The sequence below is a fragment of the Lemur catta genome, chromosome 2, assembly GCF_020740605.2.
Source record: "Lemur catta isolate mLemCat1 chromosome 2, mLemCat1.pri, whole genome shotgun sequence".
Lineage (NCBI taxonomy): Eukaryota > Metazoa > Chordata > Mammalia > Primates > Lemuridae > Lemur > Lemur catta.
In genome coordinates, this window is record NC_059129.1 from 55,943,311 (window position 1) to 55,963,086 (window position 19,776).

The 19,776-nt window shown below is 38.0% G+C and overlaps 1 protein-coding gene across 3 annotated transcripts in view; it reads right to left on the minus strand.

Annotated features, from left to right (window-relative positions):
* Positions 1 to 308: 308 nt before the first annotated feature.
* The window catches only part of PTCHD4 (patched domain containing 4), a 227,059-nt gene continuing 207,591 nt past the window's right edge, over positions 309 to 19,776 (minus strand). For 2 of the 3 annotated variants that reach the window (XM_045542141.1, XM_045542139.1), the window contains one exon: positions 505 to 2,217. In XM_045542141.1, coding sequence (XP_045398097.1) covers positions 584 to 2,217 — 1,634 coding nt within the window. In that variant the 3' untranslated portion in view covers positions 505 to 583. Of the gene's footprint in view, positions 2,218 to 19,776 lie in introns of all 3 variants that reach the window. The other variant, XM_045542140.1, reaches the window with a different exon arrangement.

Here is a 19,776-nt window from a genome sequence, read left to right on the forward strand (position 1 = left end):
TCCACATAAACATCAATGTACAATAAAGACAAGTCTAAGTATATGTATATATGACATATATACATATATATGTACACATAAAATGAATTGGGAAGTCCTTTGGTTTAGACAGGATTAAATATATACTTCCCATGTGCATAGGTTTCCTTTGACCAACCTGTTCAAAAAACAAACATGAAAAGTGACATGGCAATTTTGACATTTCCTATGTCTTTCCTCCTACTTGGAGGACACCTTTTCTCTCTTTTCCATCTCTCCTAAGCATTTTCTTTTTATAAGCAGTTGGTTCTTTTGGCCTTCTATCTGAACACTTCATTGATTTGTCCATTCCTTGGAAGAGCTCTAAGATCACATCCAGAAAATTATCTTTAGTAGAGAACAAGGTCGCAAAGAACTTTCTCCCCTTTACTTATTCCCTCTTCCCCCCAAGAAGCAGACACCTTGATGTGTCATGAATAATGCACTCTTGATCTGACTTGCCTTGTTACCCCTGGCCAGCCCAAGCAGCTGAGGTCTGAGCTTTCCTCGCCCTGCATCATTGTGCGATACTGGAAAAGAAAAATAATCCATTAGTCTGCACCCCTCAGACTGTAGTGACGTGATCAGGGTTCTCTTGAATTTCTATGCATTCGATTTCCTCTCTCTCCTTTCGTTTGGCCCTTTTCTTTTTCTTGTGGTGCTTTTTGGAAGGGGGGAAGAAGGTTAGGAACACAGGTAAAATAACAAAACAGTGCAGAAGTGTGCAACCCCCAGTGAGCAGCAAGCATTTGAACAGTGTGAAGGTCAGGTTCGAAGGCACAAATAGAAGGGGGACCAACCCGATAAGAAAAGAAGTAACATTTTGCAAAATGGCTGTCCCATGCTCTTGCAGGGAGCTTTTTATACACTGTGTTCGGGTGTGCTCAGTTGCTAATACAAATGTGTAAAGCAGTGGTGCACAGTGGTCAATGGCGAAATTCAAGGTGTAGATAAGGCACAAGATAGAAATGCAATCCATGTCGACGTTCCATAATGTCATTAAGCCCAGAACGCCCAGCTCAATTGAGGTGACGCTAAGAATTAGCCAGAAGTTTCCCAGAGGGTGGATCACTAGGAAAAAAGTCAGGATTAACACCAGGAGAACACCAAAGCCTGCAATCAGAACAGGCACTGTGACAGACAAGCTGTAATGGTCCATGAAAACAAAGGAGGGGTTGAACACGATGAATCGGATGCTCTTTGAGAGGGATAGGGGCCTCAACTTTTCTAACACTTCTATGACTTCCTTCTGCTTGTCTCTGCTAGTCCTGGCCACTAGATACAAGCGAGAAGCAATGATGTTGTTTTCATCTCCCGCCTTGGAGAAGATGATATCGTTTCGAAAGTGCTGGAATTCTGGCTTTTTTAAAAATGAGCTCTGTAGGACACTGATGAAGTCACTCTTGTTATTGGCACTGACGTTGCTGACTTTCAGGAACTGGTAGTACTGCTCCACCCAGGACACTGCAGTGAATCCACTACACAGCCTTCGTAGGTCTTCCTGGACGCTGCTGTTCCAGTACTCCAGGGGCTCGTAGACGTAGAATCCTATCACAGGGCTGTAGTTGCTGAAATATTTTTGTTGAACCATGGCGAAGGAGACGCTTGGGGAATCACTGGCTAGTAGGTTGATGATGTTGGCTCTGTCACTGATCTGTAAGCATCCCATGAAGGAGAAGGAGGCATAAATGAGATACAGGATGACAACAAATGGCTTCACGTAGATATTGGTAATCCACTCATTGTAATGTTCTCGGAGGAAGTGCTGAATGAAGTGGTGCTGATAGGGGTTGGTCTCGTGATGGGATGTCTGTTGATGCCCGTCGCTCATCACTGCCTGGAACCACACGGGCTTGCGATCCAGGTACTCTGCAGAAGGGATCTTGCAGCAGAAGATGCTGTGGTAGCGGTTTTGCTCTAGTTGGCCAGCAAAGACGAGACAGGAGCCAAAGAAGGAGAAAATGTAGAAGTAGTTCAACAGAATTGAGACACACATGTTTTGACAGAAGACCTTCACAGCCTCTATGTTTGTGAATGGGCTGGCACCCATGCCAAAGGTGATAAAGTACAGGGAGCTGGTCATGGTGTAGGTGACCATCACATCAGAATAGGCATCTGCTATCCTGTCTTTGAAGGGTAAATTCTCTTTGGTTCTCCGCCATCCAGACAGAAGCTCAAATACTCCTTTAGTTCCATGACCTAATGTTAAAAAAAGAAGAAGAAAAAGAGTAATTGTTTTTATTTCCTCCTATGGTTCAAGTGAGTTCCTTGTAGACTATGTTAAACGAAACTTTATACTTTAACCTCCAAAGTGCTATGATCCTCCTATCAGGGTCTCAAAATTTGAGTTGCACACAGGATATATTTGGTTCCTGTTTCACTTTAGCAAAGCCCAAATTTATTGGTATTCTGGGCAAAATAAAACATTTATTTTCTGTTCTATTAATCTGACAAGTTGCAAATATGATGTTACTTTATTACTTGATTTTTTTCCCCTGCACACATATTGTCTTCCCAAATGGATCATAAGTTGTCAAGGGCAGGAGCTGTGATTCGTGGGCCTTTAAATGCCCCTCAACACCAATTCAAGTGCTTGGTCCACTGATTCATTGACTGATAGTCCTTAACCTCCATCACAAACTGATTTATATGCTGATTTAGTAAATTATAAATTGATGTTAAACACTTAAAAATGGTCTTAAATTGATTTTATAATGTTGATAATTTGCTTGGTGGCCAAATGGCTTAGAAACCAATTTCCATAAACTTGATTAATTATAAGTTTGGATGGGAGTCAGAAAAATCTGCCAGGTCACATAAAAGATAGGGCAAGACCTTTCAGGGTGAGAGATTCTAGCAAGCATTTCTTTGGGGCTCCTCATAGAGCTTTCACTCACAAGGAGTGGATGCTGACTAAATGCTTTTGACTGCTTCATTAAAGGGGATGAAGAATGCTTCTTTTTAACCAGTTTTTGTGTACCTTTTGATAAAAATAAATAGGCAAAGGTTTATTCAACAAACATTACTTGAATACTCACAATGTGCCAGACTCTGTTAGCTAGCTACTGAGCTGTTGCTTTCAGGAATTTGTTAGCTCTTAAAATACTACCACTTTCTCATTAGCAGAAGAAGAAAGCAGCTGGGAAAGCAAAGGTATTATATCTTCAATTTCTTTTTTTTTTTTTTTCACTTTTCCTGAATTGAACCTCTCAATTACCATCCACAGCATATCAATTGGTCACTTTCTGAGTGAGTAGAAATCTTCATAGATCACTCTTGTCCTTGTGGGCAGGGCGACACTACAAAGGAAACTGTCCTGTGGACGGATATGAGCTGTGCTCGGGCTGCTCTCCAAGAAATCCATTAGACAACGATGTAGCTTAAAGGCACAAAATGACCCAGTTCATGAAAACCTGGAATATGGACTTTTGTATGGCACTTAGATATTGCAGTTAAGTTGTTAACAGACCCAATTTACTTAGTAGTGCTTTAACAAAGATATTATAATAGCTGGAGTCTTACTACACTCACTCTGAATTTGTGCTGCTGATAGATTTTGCCAATTGACCTACATAATTTTTCTCCATCTCCCTTACATTTATGTGAGTCTGCAAAGTCCGTAATTAAAAACTTTATTGCCCAGCTAACTTTTCAACTGGAAGGTGGTTCGTGTAACATAGTTCTGGACAATGCAATGTAACTGGGAGTTATCTAAGGATATTTAGTAGAAAATCAGAAGGCAGTTTGTCCTAAACAGTGTCATGGAGCCACCAAAAGAGCCGTTGTCAGGTTTCCTTCGGAATTCTTATTTAAGAACAACAAGTCTCCATTTGGCTAAGCCACTGTAAGTAAAGCTGTTTTATGCAGCTGGGTTTATTCCTAACCAACAACGTTTTGTAGGTGAGTTAACAAGTTACCAAAACCTCTTTTATGGGGAATCTGAGGATTATTGGTTCATAGTTAATTTGACTGTAGTATTTACAGATTTAAATGTGTATGATGCCAATTTTTTTTTATTTATTTCAGGATATTATGGGGGTGCAAACATTTTGGTAACATGTTATGACTTCGCCACACCCAAACCATGATCTGAGGTGTGCCTTGTCCCCCCTAAAATGCTCACTGCATCCATTAGTTGTGAGTTTATCCACCCCAACCCCCCAATCCCTGAAGATGCCAATTTTTGATTTTAAAGATACATTAGTCAATCATTTGGAAGTTGTTATTAATTATTAATTGTTACTAAAGGGAACTAGGCATTGGAATTCTTTTTATCTCAACTATAAAGCCTATTTATTCTCCAAAGGTCTCTGTTCTTGGTCTCTAGTCAGGAAAAATAATTTTATTCTAAGAAGTAGAAATGGTTTTGCAACTGCATATAGGTAAAAGGCAAGGTTTTTTTTTTTTTGAGGCAATGATCTATTCTTGGATTTTATCATGAGTTCAACAAAGGTGTATTCAATTAAGTCTGATGATTCTTTACAAACAACATTGATTGTTCATTCCTACCTTCTGAAAGACTCCTTGGCCAGACAGAATACAGTACTTGCTCTCTTATTCCCTTGACAAAAATATATTATTAGGATAATGGTTAAGGCAATTAAAACATTCTTTAATTAGAGCACCTCTGTTCAGAAATGAGGACTCTTACTATCTTTGTAGTCACAAAGGGGGAAAGGCTACATGGGGCTATAGCTAAATTTAACTTGCCTTTGCTAATGGTCATTTTTGTAGAACATTAGGTACATTATGTAGGCTAGATTTTTGCTTTATGTAGTACAAAGGTCTGTCAGTGTAGGAAGATAATATTAAACCATATTAGATTGAGTAATCATTTTAAATGTGATAGAGACTGAAACCACAATTTCTAAACTTTGTTTGGAGATGGAATGTTTTATCCCATTCATAGGTTTAGAGATTTTACAGAGTTTTCCTATGAATGTTCACTCATCTAACTCTCATAATCTGGCCACCTTCTAGTATTTCAAATTTATCACGTGCCTCAGCCAGGATTTTTCCCTTCCCCATGAACATGCCCACAGTGTCTTATCTTCTTAGCTTTGTTCATGTTATTTTCTCTGCCTTAGGATACCTTACTCTCATTGCTGGGCATATTCATTGATCAGTACAATTCTCATCTTTGTCATGAAACCAACTCTGTTGATTCCAGACATATAGATATTTTTTGTTCCTTAAACTCTCATTGCACTAATTACTCATTTTGGCCCTCATCCAAGTGCTGTTGTGCTTTGGAGTGAAATGGTTTTCTTAGGATGTGTTCTATCTCTTGGTTAGATTACAAATTCTTCAACGCTAGGGAATGCATTTTATGCTTTTACATTCTGCAGAAATCTGGCAAAACGATAGATGCCCCAAAGACGCCCATTAACCTCTTATTGAATTAAATCAACTCTAATTCTTGATTCTAGGTGGGTCCAAAAATGTATCTTTTAATTACTTACTCTAAAATTTATTATGCATTTTTACACCTTTATACACTGTCCAGAAGAGGTATACACTATTCAGTTCAATTCAATCCAATATATATTTACTTACGATTTGTTACATGTAAAAATTTTGCACACCAATAAATAAGCATAAAGGTAAACAAGAAACACAATCTTTTTCAACATTTGTCAGTCCAGAAAGTCATTTTCACTTAGGTAGTTCTGAGACAGAGATAACAGTTTCTAAGGGAACTGCCTTAAAAATAGGGATATATGGAAAAAAATACTGTCACTTGTAAAAAAGCCATCAATACTTCTTTGGAAATAAAGAAGCAGGGACATAAGTTAAGAAGAGGATATGTAAAATTGATTTTTTTTTTGAGGGTATTACTTCTAATGTCATTTAATTAGAAAATATACTATGGTATTATGAAAACAGTTTAATTATTTACTTTGAACCCTTGGTAATTCATGCAAAATATCTTTATTAAAATGCTAGAAATTCATTTATTAATTTTATTTTAAAAATAAATTAATCTAAAATAACTGTGTGTAATATCAATGGAATTAATTTCAGGGAGAGATAAGAACTTTATAAAACTTTTGTTTGTTTAATCCAGGGCTTCTCAACCTTGGCACTTTTGACCCTTTGGGCTGGATAATTGTTGTAGGAGATATTGTCATGTATGGTGTAGGATGTTTAGCATCATTCCTGGCCTCTACCCACTATAAGCCAGTAGCACACCCCACAATTGTGACAACCAAGTATTTTTCTAGCCATTGTCAAATGCTGTCTGGGGGCAAAATTGTCCCTAACTGAGAATTGTTGGTTTAGTCAAAAGAGAAAGAAATAGTATACACATGTATATACACACACATGCTTATTTAATAACCTTTTTTCTGATTATAAAATTAGGATACATTTCTATTAAAAACTTGGGAAAGATGGAAAAGATAGTGGTGAAAAAAATTATTCTGTAATCCCACAACATAGAAAACTGCTGCTAACAACTTCAGCTGTTTCACACGGTCATTTATTTATTTATTTTCTAAGGTTATGTGTGTGTGTAACTATCTTTCCATCCATCCAGATGGATAACCACTTAAATAGCTAATTCAAAGAACTGGGCTTCTACCAAACAAGAATTAGGATTTGGGATCATGCTTGCTGCTCTGCCCCGTAGGCCAGACAACCATGGAGAGCCTGTGTTCTAATCTCTGCAGTGTTTTCCTTCATGGTTTCTAGTGTTTTCACTTTTGGTTTCCATACTGAGGTTAGAACTGTTTCTTGAGCATCTTCTCACTTGAAGAAAGCCCCAACTTTCTCTTTAGCTTTTTCTAATAGCATCTTATTCCCTATTGTTCCACCCTTACTTTGAGAGCCCTGTTCCAATTCAAATAACACACCCAAAACCAAGACCCTGGTGTTCTCCCAAAGGACACCAGCGGCCCACCAACTCAGACGGTGATGTATTGCCCCATTGAACGACGACGTGAAATACATTATATTACTTCCTGGTGCCCTAGTCCTGATCTGTTCTTTGTGTCTGTCTCATTTTCCAACCAAAATCCTTAATCCTCACAGCTTGCTTTGGAACAGCTCTATTCAAGTTCCTAACTGGCTATATATGTAAGCAGTTAACTAACATATAAAGAGAAATTGTGTTCTTGCTAAGTAGGGATGTATGCAGCGTTGTGTGAAAATGCAGCTGATTCTTTCTGAGGCAGCAGGAAACGCTTCAAAAGGTTCTGATAGGCAGAGGAGGATGCTAATGGCAGTCTGGATTGCATGAATAAAGACACAAAAACTTGTAAAAAAGGGGAGTTAGTTGTGTTTCTAATATTTATAATTATGACTTTTTCCCTCAGCAGAGATTAGCTTGCTCATAGAATAGGTTAAGCTATTGTCCAAAATATACATTTTGTTTAATGTTCTAAAAGAAGAACACCTAGCTTTGATTGTGATTTCTCTGCATTACATTAGTATATATTTTCAAACTCTATTGGAATAATATAAGAAGTAGCACACCTGGGACATTATTGGATGACTAATATTTCCTTTGGCAAAGTTTCATGAAAGAAAAGACAACTCAAGAATCAGAGTTATACAGAGGAGAAACTGAGAGAAAAATTCAAGGAGGGAAATTAATAGAAATAATAGATTTGTGTGTGTGTGCACTGAAAAGTCTGAAGGGATCTTGTTGGGGAGACCTCTTTCTAAATGAAAGCAAATGAAGGCATTGTGCAATAATAAGGAAATCTCACATGGAAATTTGCTAGCATACAATATTTAACAATGATTCAGTAAGTTCTGCTATTTGTTATTGAGACACATGAAAAAATAAAGATCAGGTGGATTTTTCTTCTGGTCATACTGGTGCAGGTCTGCCAGAACAAATATTTAAATAGTTAAAATTAAAAAAAAAATCTTATTACCAAACAAAACTGACTTCAGTCCTAAGTGGGCAATACTTAGAACTGATTATAGTTCCATTTGAGCCTCAAGTTGTCATCCAACAAACAAAGATACCTTCTAAAGTAGGAAGTCTCTTCTCTGAGGACCAGCTCCAGCCCACCTGTAATAGCATTTCTCCAAATTCCTACTCTTCCTGTGTAAACGTCTACATTGTGATTACACCTAATATTGCAGTAGGACAATTCTCTGGTGACATGAGTAGGCCTAAAGAGACTTTTGTTTTCAAAGCAGTGTTGTTCTCCTATAAATCTAATACAGTTGTCATTTTAATTTTTACAGTTGTCATTTTAATCCCAAACCCAATCTCTCCAAAACCGATGATTCCAAAGAAAATAGTTTTAACAAGGATCAAATCTAATTGGAACTAATTGTAATTGACTCAATTAGTAGTCGCCGCTGAGTTTTTCTTTGATATATTGCTTTAATAAGCAGCATCTGTAGGTTTCTAGTTCATTTCAGTCAGTAGAATTAGAATTCTCTACATTTGCTTTGGGAAGACATACTGGTGGGTGTCCTTTCCACTTGAACATGTTAAGAAGGACACGAGAGCCTCGTCTATATCAGATACACAAGAAATAGATGTTGGAACAAAAACCCTTTTCTCATGATTTGCTCCAAAGAAAGCTTTCTCCTATCCCTTAGGAGTTATTTCTGCTTTGGTTAGCTACACTAGCAATAACTGTGTTTGTAGACATCACCCCTGAGCACAGGTGGAAATGAGTATTTTGAGTTTTCATTGAGTGTTTTGGCTATGTGACATTCTAATGTCAACTCAATGAATAAATGATGAATGAAAAGATAAAATCGCCATCAGCTGGACCAGCTAAGCAGCTGGAAAAAAAAATCTGGGTAATGAATCAGCATTTTGAGTTATCATTCACTTGTTTGGCCTTATGTGGGGCCATTTATCCATTGTTTCTTCTCTTTAATTGCTGATTCCTTCCTAGCATGGTCCCAAGCACAGTCTTACCACTTGAGCATCATCTCGTCTCTAATACCTTCCTCTAATATGTAACTGACTCAATTAGTAGTCCCTACATATTAGTAGTTCCTCTAATATGAAAAAATGAAACTCCTCATCCCCACTTCACCAGCCTAGAAGCCTTTCCTCTGTATTCCAACACATAGCGTAGTACTTACTACTCACTCAGCTGACATCTTTCATCAGTGGGCTTGTCTTTCAGCCAGTTTAGAAGTTCCTCACTGTCTAGGTCAGACACTTGTCTTTTTCATTTTTGTATTCTAATTATTTTGGCATATAGTTGGTGCTCAATAAATGTTTGTAAAACCAAACTGGCCACAATCCACATCCACTTTTAAAGATATTTTAACACATTCTTTTTGTAATAATTGTTATTGCAATAATATTTATAATTGTTTTAATAATAAATATAATTATATAAATAGACTAACTTATATTAGTTACATTTTATTTATGTAATTTATTTTATGGAACTTATTATTTTATATAATTATATATTTTATACAATTTATTATTTATGTAATTTATGGATTAATGAAAATAAAAACTACAACTTTAATAATAAATGGTGACATTTGTTATTATTAACATAGTTATTATGACCTTAAAATAATTGTTAACAACCCTATATTCAGTACAGCATTTTGTGAAATAGATATAACTTGCCTCCTTTTACTGAGATTTGCTGAATGTTACCCAATGAGTCTGAATTTTTCTCCCAGTTTCTGCTCTGTCAATTCACATTGGCAGAGATCCTGATACATGTCAATGATGCCTAATTGGGAAATTTGCATATAATTCATTAATTTGGCTGGTTCAGCATTATGAATGTCTAATAGGGGATGGGTTATGAAATGAAGGAACTTGTTATAAGTTGTTATTTGACAGGGCAAAAATGGGTTTGCAAGGCACTCCTTCTACCTAAGAAATGATAAATTTTTTTAGATATTTTATAATCCCCGTGGTGTGTAGTCTTGAGGTGGTGATCAGTGTGTATTTGTGTATTATGTTTTTCATGTTTCATTACTTTTCTTTTTCATTACTCTAATTAACTCTTATCTAAAATAAACAGGTGATTATCAAGCCCCAAAAGGTTGCTCAGTTCATAAAGAATGACCAAGGCCTTTACCTCTTGGTTCTTACATAGCCTGCAAAGACAGAGGGTAGAAGTCACTCAACAGGAACCCTCCAAACTGCTATTGCCAGGGGCATAGGTGATGGTTTTACCTGGAAACCTTTGATGCTGTTGTGCAATGAGGGAGGGTCTAGCTTCACGTTGTCCTTAAGCTAGAAGCGACTTCTCTTGAAATGTCCCCATCCCAGTACAGAATGAGGCAGAATAAAAAGCAGAGAGTGGAAGGGGAAAAGTGCAGATATTGCAAGGAAGACAGGAAATCCGTATGACCCTGAACAGACACTCAGCCCTTTGTACTTAGCAGGAGGTTACAGGATTTTACTAGGTCTCTAATATGAAAAAAGGAAACTTAGTAACAGATTCTCACTGCATGATTTTCGGAGTGGTTATAAATTTTATGTATATCTTAATGTGTAGAAAAAGGGATACAGTTTCATTCCAGAGTTTTCATTCAGTTATTTTTGACAATTTATTTTGTAGTTCTACATAGTATAAAATTTTTTAAATCTAGTGTATGTATATGTGTATGTTTGTGTGCGTATATACATATACATACACACACAGAGATATCCACACTTACTGCATGCACATACATATACCTATATGCATGTGTGTGTGTGTACATAAATATGTACACATATATAAAGAGAGAGAAAGTGAAGGAGAGCAATACAGATGTGGAATGGGGTGTTCTAAAACTTACTATTACAGTCAAGCTTTTCATACTCAAAGTGGGCAAAACTAGGTAAGTAACACTATTTGATATTGTAGTTAGTAGCACATTCCCCAGCACATTCCCAGAATCCCATATCTCCTACTTCCTAGATTTGTGACTTTGGGCAGTTTTTTTTTTTGTTTTTAAACCTTTCCATGTCTCAGTTTCCTCATCAGTAAAATAGGATCACAATGGGACCTACCTCATAGGATTGTTATGAGTTTTAGATAATTAAATACATGTGCTGCTGGGCACAGTGGTGCCTGCCTGTAGTCTCAGCTACTCGGGAGGCTGAGGCGGGAGGATCCTCTGAGCCCAGGAGTTTGAGACAGACTGCAGAGACTGCAGTGAGCTATGTTGGCACCACTGCACTCCAGCCTGGGTGACAGAGCAAGACCCTATCTCTAAAATAAATAAATAACAAATACATGTGCTTGGCACACAGTCAATACTATATTGAGTGGAAAAGCACAGTGCTGGCAACTGCAGGATGTTTGCCATGGTGAACGTTCCAAATCACTGGGCTTGGAAAGCCAGCTTCTGAATGCAGCCTGGTTATTGATATCTTTACTGCCCTAGCTGAGTTGGCTTTTTATTTTATTTTATTTTGTTTCTGAGGGGAGATACCTAGAGCTCTCTTCTCAGCTTTTCTTTTGCAGGGCCTCCGGTCCATCAGCAGCAGAAGCACCACTGCAGAGCCAACATACACATGATGGCTTGCTTGCTTTCTCTCCCCCTCGCCCTGCTAAACAAACACTACCAGGGAGCTCTTCATCTTCTTCTCAGTGCTTTCCATGCCTTTCAAGTTTTAGAAAATAAATATACATTATTTTTTGAGGGGAAAAAAAAACAGCCCCTGATAGCTGGGTGCTGTCAAGTACGTCTTAGTGTTGCCAGGAGTTGGTCTGACATTCACGGTTGGGCGAGTGTTGCCCTATTAACCACAGCATCAGTTAAGGCCATTCTATGATGGGGTGAATTGAGACAAAACAAGACCCCTCCAAAATCATAACTGAGCACAAAGAATACACGAACATTGTCCAAAACATAAAAATGGACCCAATATCCTCCTATCAAGAGTAGTGGGAGTGTTGCTGTTTGTTTACCCATCACAGTCTTGCTCTGGTCTTCTCTCCTTAAAGAATTACTGAGATAACCAGTCATAGAATTACTCTCTCTTCTTGGCAATAAACAACCATCTTCTTTTGAACCGTCTTCCAAATCATCTAACACTTGTAAAAGTATAAGTCCATTTTAATACTTTCTTCCTAAAATGCTCCATGGTCCTGAATGATGTGGGTTTTTCTTCATTGCTATGAGTCAACTAACCTAAATTTGTTCAATTACAGCAGTATCCTGGTGGTCTTTGGCTGGAGGGTGTGGATATCTTATGATAAATCTTTCTTGAAAATAAAATACATCAAAGCTTTTGTTATTGTTGTTGACTTAATAAGTTGGTTTCTTTGAGTACAGCAGTTATAACAGGAGCTTTGGGTGAGAGTTAAGCCCAGAAGGATTTGAATATCCAAACCACACTACTCGTAAAACGGATGGCTTCCTGGTAGAGTAATATTTTAGTTGTGTTCTCTCTGAAAAGAGAATGCCAATTGGGCATATGAGAAGTAGGAAGATGTTCTAGAGAAAAAGGACATGGATATTAATATAGAAGGGAGGAGGAGCCATGTGGAACTAACAATTCATGGTGTTAGGCAGAGAAAAACAATGAATGGAAGAATTTGGAGTGGGTTGAAAATGTTACAATCGACAAAAGGAAGAAATTGGTAGTTTATAGGCTAAACACAAGCATAGCATACACTTAAAAAGAATTCAAGCCCTAGAATAAGGTATCACATTAAAGAAGAAAATAAATGCAAGAACTTGAAGAAAGGAAAATTAGGATAACCTTAGCATTTATTGAGCTAAAGGCATTTAAAGAACAAAAATTAATTAGGAAAATGAATTCATTCACTTGAAGGGCACTTCCTGAATGCCTCCCACTAAGAAGATATGGTAAAATGCCATCACGTTGAAGTTTAATAACTCCTATTTGTCCCATATGAAAACCATATCACATCCATATGTCTGAATTTAACAGTTCATTAATTGCAAGCTTTGGGGATGTTTTATCCTATAAAGAGTAAAATCGATGATGACTTAGGATTTCTGTCACACCAAGAGCTGGAAAATGCTTTTAAAATAAATGTTTCAATCTTCAGGAAATATATTTGAAATGGAAGACATCTTACTCAGTCAAATTATGCACAGTTTTGGTTTCTATTAGATATGATTCAAGAGAAAATCTTCAGAGTTGTAGCAGAGATGCTTGATAAAAGCATAATGTTTCAAAGGGTAAATGTTTTCTAGGGGCATCCCTGAATGTTTTGCTGCCTTTCTTACCACAGAGGATGGAAAAAAAAATTCCATGGTTGGAATTGGAAGTCTCCCTGAATAGAACAGCCTGAAGCCAATGGACACCCAATTAACAAGAAAGCTCAGAAAGAGGATGGTTTTGATCATTTGAATAGTCATTAAATTAATCAACCAGAACTTCCTTTTTGATTTAGCTTTTATTGGTTGATTAACTTTATTAGAGAAGAACTTTCTGAAATTCGTTAGACCTGTATTCTTCTGTATCCAGTCCTAAGAAAAAGAAACAGAAAAGGTTGCATGTGCAGCAGTGAAAAAGATGCCCTCTGGAGTTAGGCACTTGGTCCCAGTCCTGGCTCCATCACCACGTCTAACCTCTGAAGTGCCTCCGTTTCCTAGTCTGAAAAAATTTATGGGGTTGATGTAAAGATCAAATGAGATAATAGCTGTAATGTGCTTAAAACATGTCCTGGCACACAGGAAGCACTCAATGGATGATAGCTGTTATTATTATTCATTGAATAATATCCTTCAGAGTCATCATTTTATCATGCATTAATAATCGGGAGGCAATATGATGTATTGGTTAAGGCCTCAGGCTCTGTGGGTTTAGGTTTCGTCACTACCATCTATTAGATGGCAAATGAGCCACTCCATGGCTCGATTTGCTCACCTGTAAAATGGAGGGAATAAAGTCTGCTTCAAAGGCTTGCTGTGTTAAAGGAAACACAGACATAGGAGTCCCTTAGCACAAATATCTGGCACACAATTAGTGCTCCATTACATGCTGATATTACTGAATAATATCATGTAGTTGTAGAAGTGTGGGAGTCTGGGTTGAATGTGCGCTAGGCCTAGAGTAGAGTTTAAAAATTTTGTTCTCTAGTGATTTTGAATTTTGTCTCTTTTGTCCTTGGAAGTTAATTGTGGAAAAATGCTGACTAATAAAGGGTTTAGTGAACCGGATTCAACTAACAAAAGCATTCCTTACATATGTGTCCTTATTCAGAATAAGCTAATAGAGTTGCTCTCATTTAGCACATGGCAGAGGGGGCCTGCGTGCAGCCTCCAGTATTCATGCCAGCTTCAGCCCCCACCACTTCCTAACTAGACAACCTTCAAGAAGAAATTTCTTCATGTAGGTTTCTTCATGTGTGGAACAGAGAATGCAAACACCTAGTTTATTGTGTCACTGAGAATAATAAATGAGATAATGTGATTAAAGTGTTTACCACAGCCCTTGACACATATTAAACACTTAATAAATACTAGCCATCATTTTTCATTTATGGGTGAACATTTATTCGAGGTCTTAGCTATATGCCCACAGTATACTAAAATATACTTCTGAGATTCGTTCTTGAAGTTATCAATACAAGTGACAGTTAATCATGATAACATGCCAGGAAACTTACTGCCCTCTTTGTTATAAATCTTATTCTTTCTTTCTATTTGGATCATCCTCATGGACTTTGTCCTAGTCATTTGCATCAGGCAAAGATTCATCAAGAAACAATAATAAGGAACAGTCAAATGAAAACCCTCTAATGACTATGAATATAAAGCACCTGGACTCTAGGGAAGGATGAGTTTGGTCATGTGACCGTTGGGAAGTTTAGGCAAATGATCTGAAAGTTTCTAATCCTTAGAGATATGTAAAAACTTTTTCAGCAATTACAAAACAAAACAAACCAAAACAGGGTCACACTGTTTCTTTCCAGAACATTTTTACCTATAGTTGACAACAACCCAGAGCCCAGAAATGTTAAATAAAGTGCTGATAAAACCATATCAGCAGCTTTTAAAATTTTTTATCTCTTAGATACTATCTGTGATTTCTCAAGAGGTAGATTATATTAACACTGGCACGGGAATCTTCAATAAAACAGTCTGCCTTGGCTGGCCGCAGTGGCTCATGCCTGTAATCCCAGCACTTTGTGGGGCTGAGGTAAGAGGATCTCTTGAGGCCAGGAGCTGGAGACCAGCCTGGGCAACAATGAGACCCTTCCTCTACAAAAAATAAAAATAAGAAAAATTAGCTAGGTGTGATGGTGCACACCTGTAGTCCCAGCTACTTGGGAGGCTGAGGCAGGAGAATTGCTTGAGCCCGTAGTTGGAGGTTTTGCAGTGAGCTATGATGACGCCACTGCACTCTAGCCTGGGTGACAAAGGAAGACCCTGTCTAAAAAAAAAAAAATAGCCTGCCTCTAAAACAAATGAAACAACTAATCAGCAGATATCAATTAAGCACCTATCATATGCCAATCATGATGCTACATGAGAGCACATGCAATTTTCCCCCAGTGTGTGTATTCCATATGCCCACCAAGTAAATAAGTTGCCCAGATCCTTTCTGAAATTTGGGAAGTTCTTCTATATTTAGATTTGAAATGAGTCACCTGGAAATTTCCAAAATTCACTCCCAAGTATGTCCTTGTATGCCAATTATTCTATCATGTACCCATACTTCAAATATTGAAGACAGTAGCATGGTACCTTCCCTCTTTTTCAGGCTGATAATCTCATTACATTAACTTACTCAGATGACATCTGCATAGAATTCCATTCGAAGTACTATATAGCAGTGAAAAGGCCTCGAAACCAAAGACCAGGTCTTCATTTTTGTTAGCCCCTCAGTTCCTTGCAGTGTCATGGGTGTTGCAGGTACTAAAGGAATATTTTTTGAGTCTAGTGCTGATAAAATGTTTCGTAGAGAAGCTTGCTAAGCTCAAAAGCAGACTGAGGCACTACAGGGGGTAGCAGATGATAACCCCTGTGATCATCTCTTAACTACAGTTAGGGAACACAGCAAAGGGGTTGATATTTACGTGCTGTGAATTGTCACACTCCTCTATCTTCTCTTGTACAGCAAGAGCGGCACTTTCTTCTAATTTGATGATTGAGGTGATTTCTGAGACAAATACGATCAAAATCTGTCCTCATCAACTGTGGGGGTCCCCAAAGCGAACATCCTTTTCTCTCTTATGAGGCAGAATATCCCAGGAATACTTCTTGGATAGGTCTATAAAGTCTGTGAAAGAACTAACATATGCTTTTTAAAAAAAGACACAGATTTGTCTATGCTGGCTCTATTCTCCATGCAGCGAGGTCACTTTGACTTGTCAGTGGAGTTGCCCACCACTTTAGAATCAAGCTAAGAAAAAAAGTCACCATGTGGAAATCTACAAGCAGAAATTATTTCAGTATTCAATTTAAGGACTTAATCTTCCATGAAAATGTAAATACTCCTGAGAGGACCCACCTTTAAGCATAATAGCCCTTTGTTTCTTTGGGTGAATGAGTTTTTCATATCCTTCCTAAGGATGTTTACTGACAAAGTAGGCTAGGTACCAAGCAGGACCCGCTAGGTGTGCACAAAGGGACGCAGGGGAACATCGTTGTATCTGAATCTCATGAACTCCTTGTGAGGCAGGCAAATTACTTTCTCCTCTTTGTTTAATTGTTAAAAAATGGAGACTCAGAAGAATCAGAGACATGCAGAGTTTACAGAGTTCTTTTGGTAGACAAGACCAGAACCCAAATCTTCAGCCTTTTATCCGAGTGTGAGTAGACCGTCACCTCCTTGAAGGCAATGACTGTGTCTTGCTATGATTCTTGTATCACCATTTCCTGTGCCAGTACCTGGTTGGCACTTAATATATACTTATTGTAAAATTGAGGAATGAATGTGTGCCTCTGAGCTTCTAAGCTTTCTGGTGTTCTGGTATTTTTGAGGTGAAGATAATTGTTTTCTACTTCCTATGTTTGCATGAAGAGGCGACCTCTATTCCACTCTCATTTAGGTAGTGCTAGAGAGTACATGCCTATTCTTCCTTTCCACTCTTTAACCTTGTTTCCCCAAGCACTGACGGTGAGAGCCTGATAACACTTGTGGCAATTTATTAAGAGATGGGCTACATTAAAACAATAAATAAGACAAACCCCATTTCTCTCTCTTGCTCTACTTGTATAACAAATGAATAAGAAGAGCCAAAGCTTGCCTCACCTCTCTCATTCCATGTGGGAAGCAGTCCTGGACCTGTTTTTCCAAAGTAATGCTGGTCACTCATCTCTTAGCATTGATACCTGGCACACTCTCTCTGACAGCAAACAGATTTGTGAGGCAAACCACAGTCTTCCATGAAGTTGGCCCCTAAGTAAATCTTGAGGAGGGAGGATGCCTGGAAGACCTAACTCTCCCTACAGGTGGGGGGAAAATTAAGATTTGGGGTTTGTTAGGTGGAGATCCCTACATTGGCCTCTGGTCCCAGAGAAGGTCTCCACTGAAACTTTACCAGGGACTTTGAAACATGGTGCCTTCATTTATAAGGATGGCAATTTGACTCTCATTAACCACCTTGGGTGTCTTCTCCACTGCATACAGCCCAGCAAGGAGGAGGGTTGATTGACTGAGATGACTGATTTCTACACAATAAATATGAGATGATGATCAATGAGAACATATCTCTAACTTAATAGTCAGGAACAAGGTATAGAGTAGACATGTCATAAATCCATCACATCAAGCTGCAGCTTTTTATTCTATTTGTTATTTCATCCTTTCCAAACATCATTTTATATTTAAACTGCATATTTTAACTATCATAACCCTATATGGAAAATTTTAGGTCACTTGCAGAGGCTTTTTTTTTCTAATATTAATTTTTGAATTTCTGCTTAAAGCCTGCCATTCCCATGATTACACCTGATCCTGTGCTTCTCAATTATTTCCCATACACAGTAATTAGGCAAAATTGTAAAATAAATATTGTGTTTAGGAACTTTCCTCACTGAATAAGAATGAAAGCCAGGGGCTAACAAAAGAAAGCCTCGTCACTGATGCTAGAAATTTAGGGTCAGTTTGGTGTTTATATGCTACCACTCACATTTTTCTCAGGGGTCCTTATAAATAGAGTAAATGCAAAGACCTGAGCTAAGCAGCAATGAATTTTTCAGTTTTCTTAAAACTAGATAGGAAGATACTAGAACACTCTACCTCCCGGACTGATGTAAATAACCTTCTAGTTAAAAGCAAAGTCACTTTAAAAAGACACACATCCCTTACAAGAGGAGGGAGGCCACACTATGGTGGGAAAATAAAGAGGTATGAGGACAAAGGAAGGAGGGAGGGGAAGAAGGAAAGAGAAAGGAGGAAGAGAAGCAAGCTTGTTCTTTAGGTCCCTACAATCTGGCAGGGGGAGGGAGCATTGGATGTCAGAGTCTCCCTGTTTCTCCAGTCAGAGGGGTCACTCTCTCCCTGGGAGAAAATCCATTTATGGGCTTTATTCCTTCATTCATACATTATTCCTTCAGGGAGAAATCTAGAAATATCCATAGTAGAAAAGTATTTGCTTCTATGAAAGGCAAGAGATAAATACTAAAGCAGAGCATCAAAATAGATACAGGTCTAGGAGAAATTCTCCCTTCAATAGAAAGGCTATAAATACCACATATGCCATAAATCCTGGCATTCTTACAAGAATTTTTCCTATATAATGTACATAGTTAGACAGACCTACCTTCCATCCTTCCTTCCTTCCTTTATAGACAGAGTCCGGCTTTGTGGCACCACATAGAGTATAATAGTATGATCATAGCTCACTGCAACCTCCAACTCATAGGGTCAAGCAATCCTCCTGCCTCAGCCTCCTGAGTAGCTGGGACTACAGGTGTACACCATCACACCTGGCTAATTTTTTCTATTTTTGGTAGAGACGAAGTCTCACTCTCTCTCAAGCTGGTCTCAAACTCCTGACCTCAAGTGATCCTCTCGCCTCGGTCTCTCAGAGTGCTAGGATTACAGGTGCGAGCCACTGTCCCTGGCCTAGTTAAATATTTCATTATTGCTCCTCTATTGATCATGTCATTTCACTTAATTTGCCAAATCCATGAAATAACATTTGACGTTTCTGCTCCAAAACACCTGAGCTTTCACTGTATTGTGATTATCATAGGTGCTTAGGAAATATTTTTGACAAATTTAATACAAATACTTCACCTGACTAACACTAAAAGGGATGGTATTTGTGATAAGGCTGTACCAGTAATACTCTACAGTGCTCACAGTTATAAGATAGGCACAGTGATGTACAGCTGTTAAAGATTCTTGAGCTTGAATTTGTTTTACGGGGGACAGAAAATGAGTCTGGAGATCAAGCAGTTGCTGAGGTAATTGTATGTTGTCCTAATGGGATTTGCAAATGAAATAGAAAAAAAGACATGGAAGGTGAACCCCTTCCTTTTGTTTTTAATACCTTTATTGAGATATAATGCCACATAATTCACCCATTTAAAGTGCACATTTTAATGGATTTTAGTATATTACAGAGCTGTGCAACCATCGCCACAATCAATTTTAGAATATTTCCTCATCCTAGCTAGAAACTTCACATCTTTAGTAGCCACTCCCCATTCCCTATCTTCATCCACTAACTTACCAGTCCTAGGCAACCACTAATCTACTTTCTGTCTCTATACATTTGCCTATTCTGAACATTTCATAAAAATGGAATCATACAGCTATGTAGACTCTTAAGACTGGCCTCTTTCACTTGACATAATGTTTTCAAGGTTCATCCATGCGGTAGCATGTATCAGTTTCTCATCCATTTTTATGGCTGAATAGTATTCCATTGT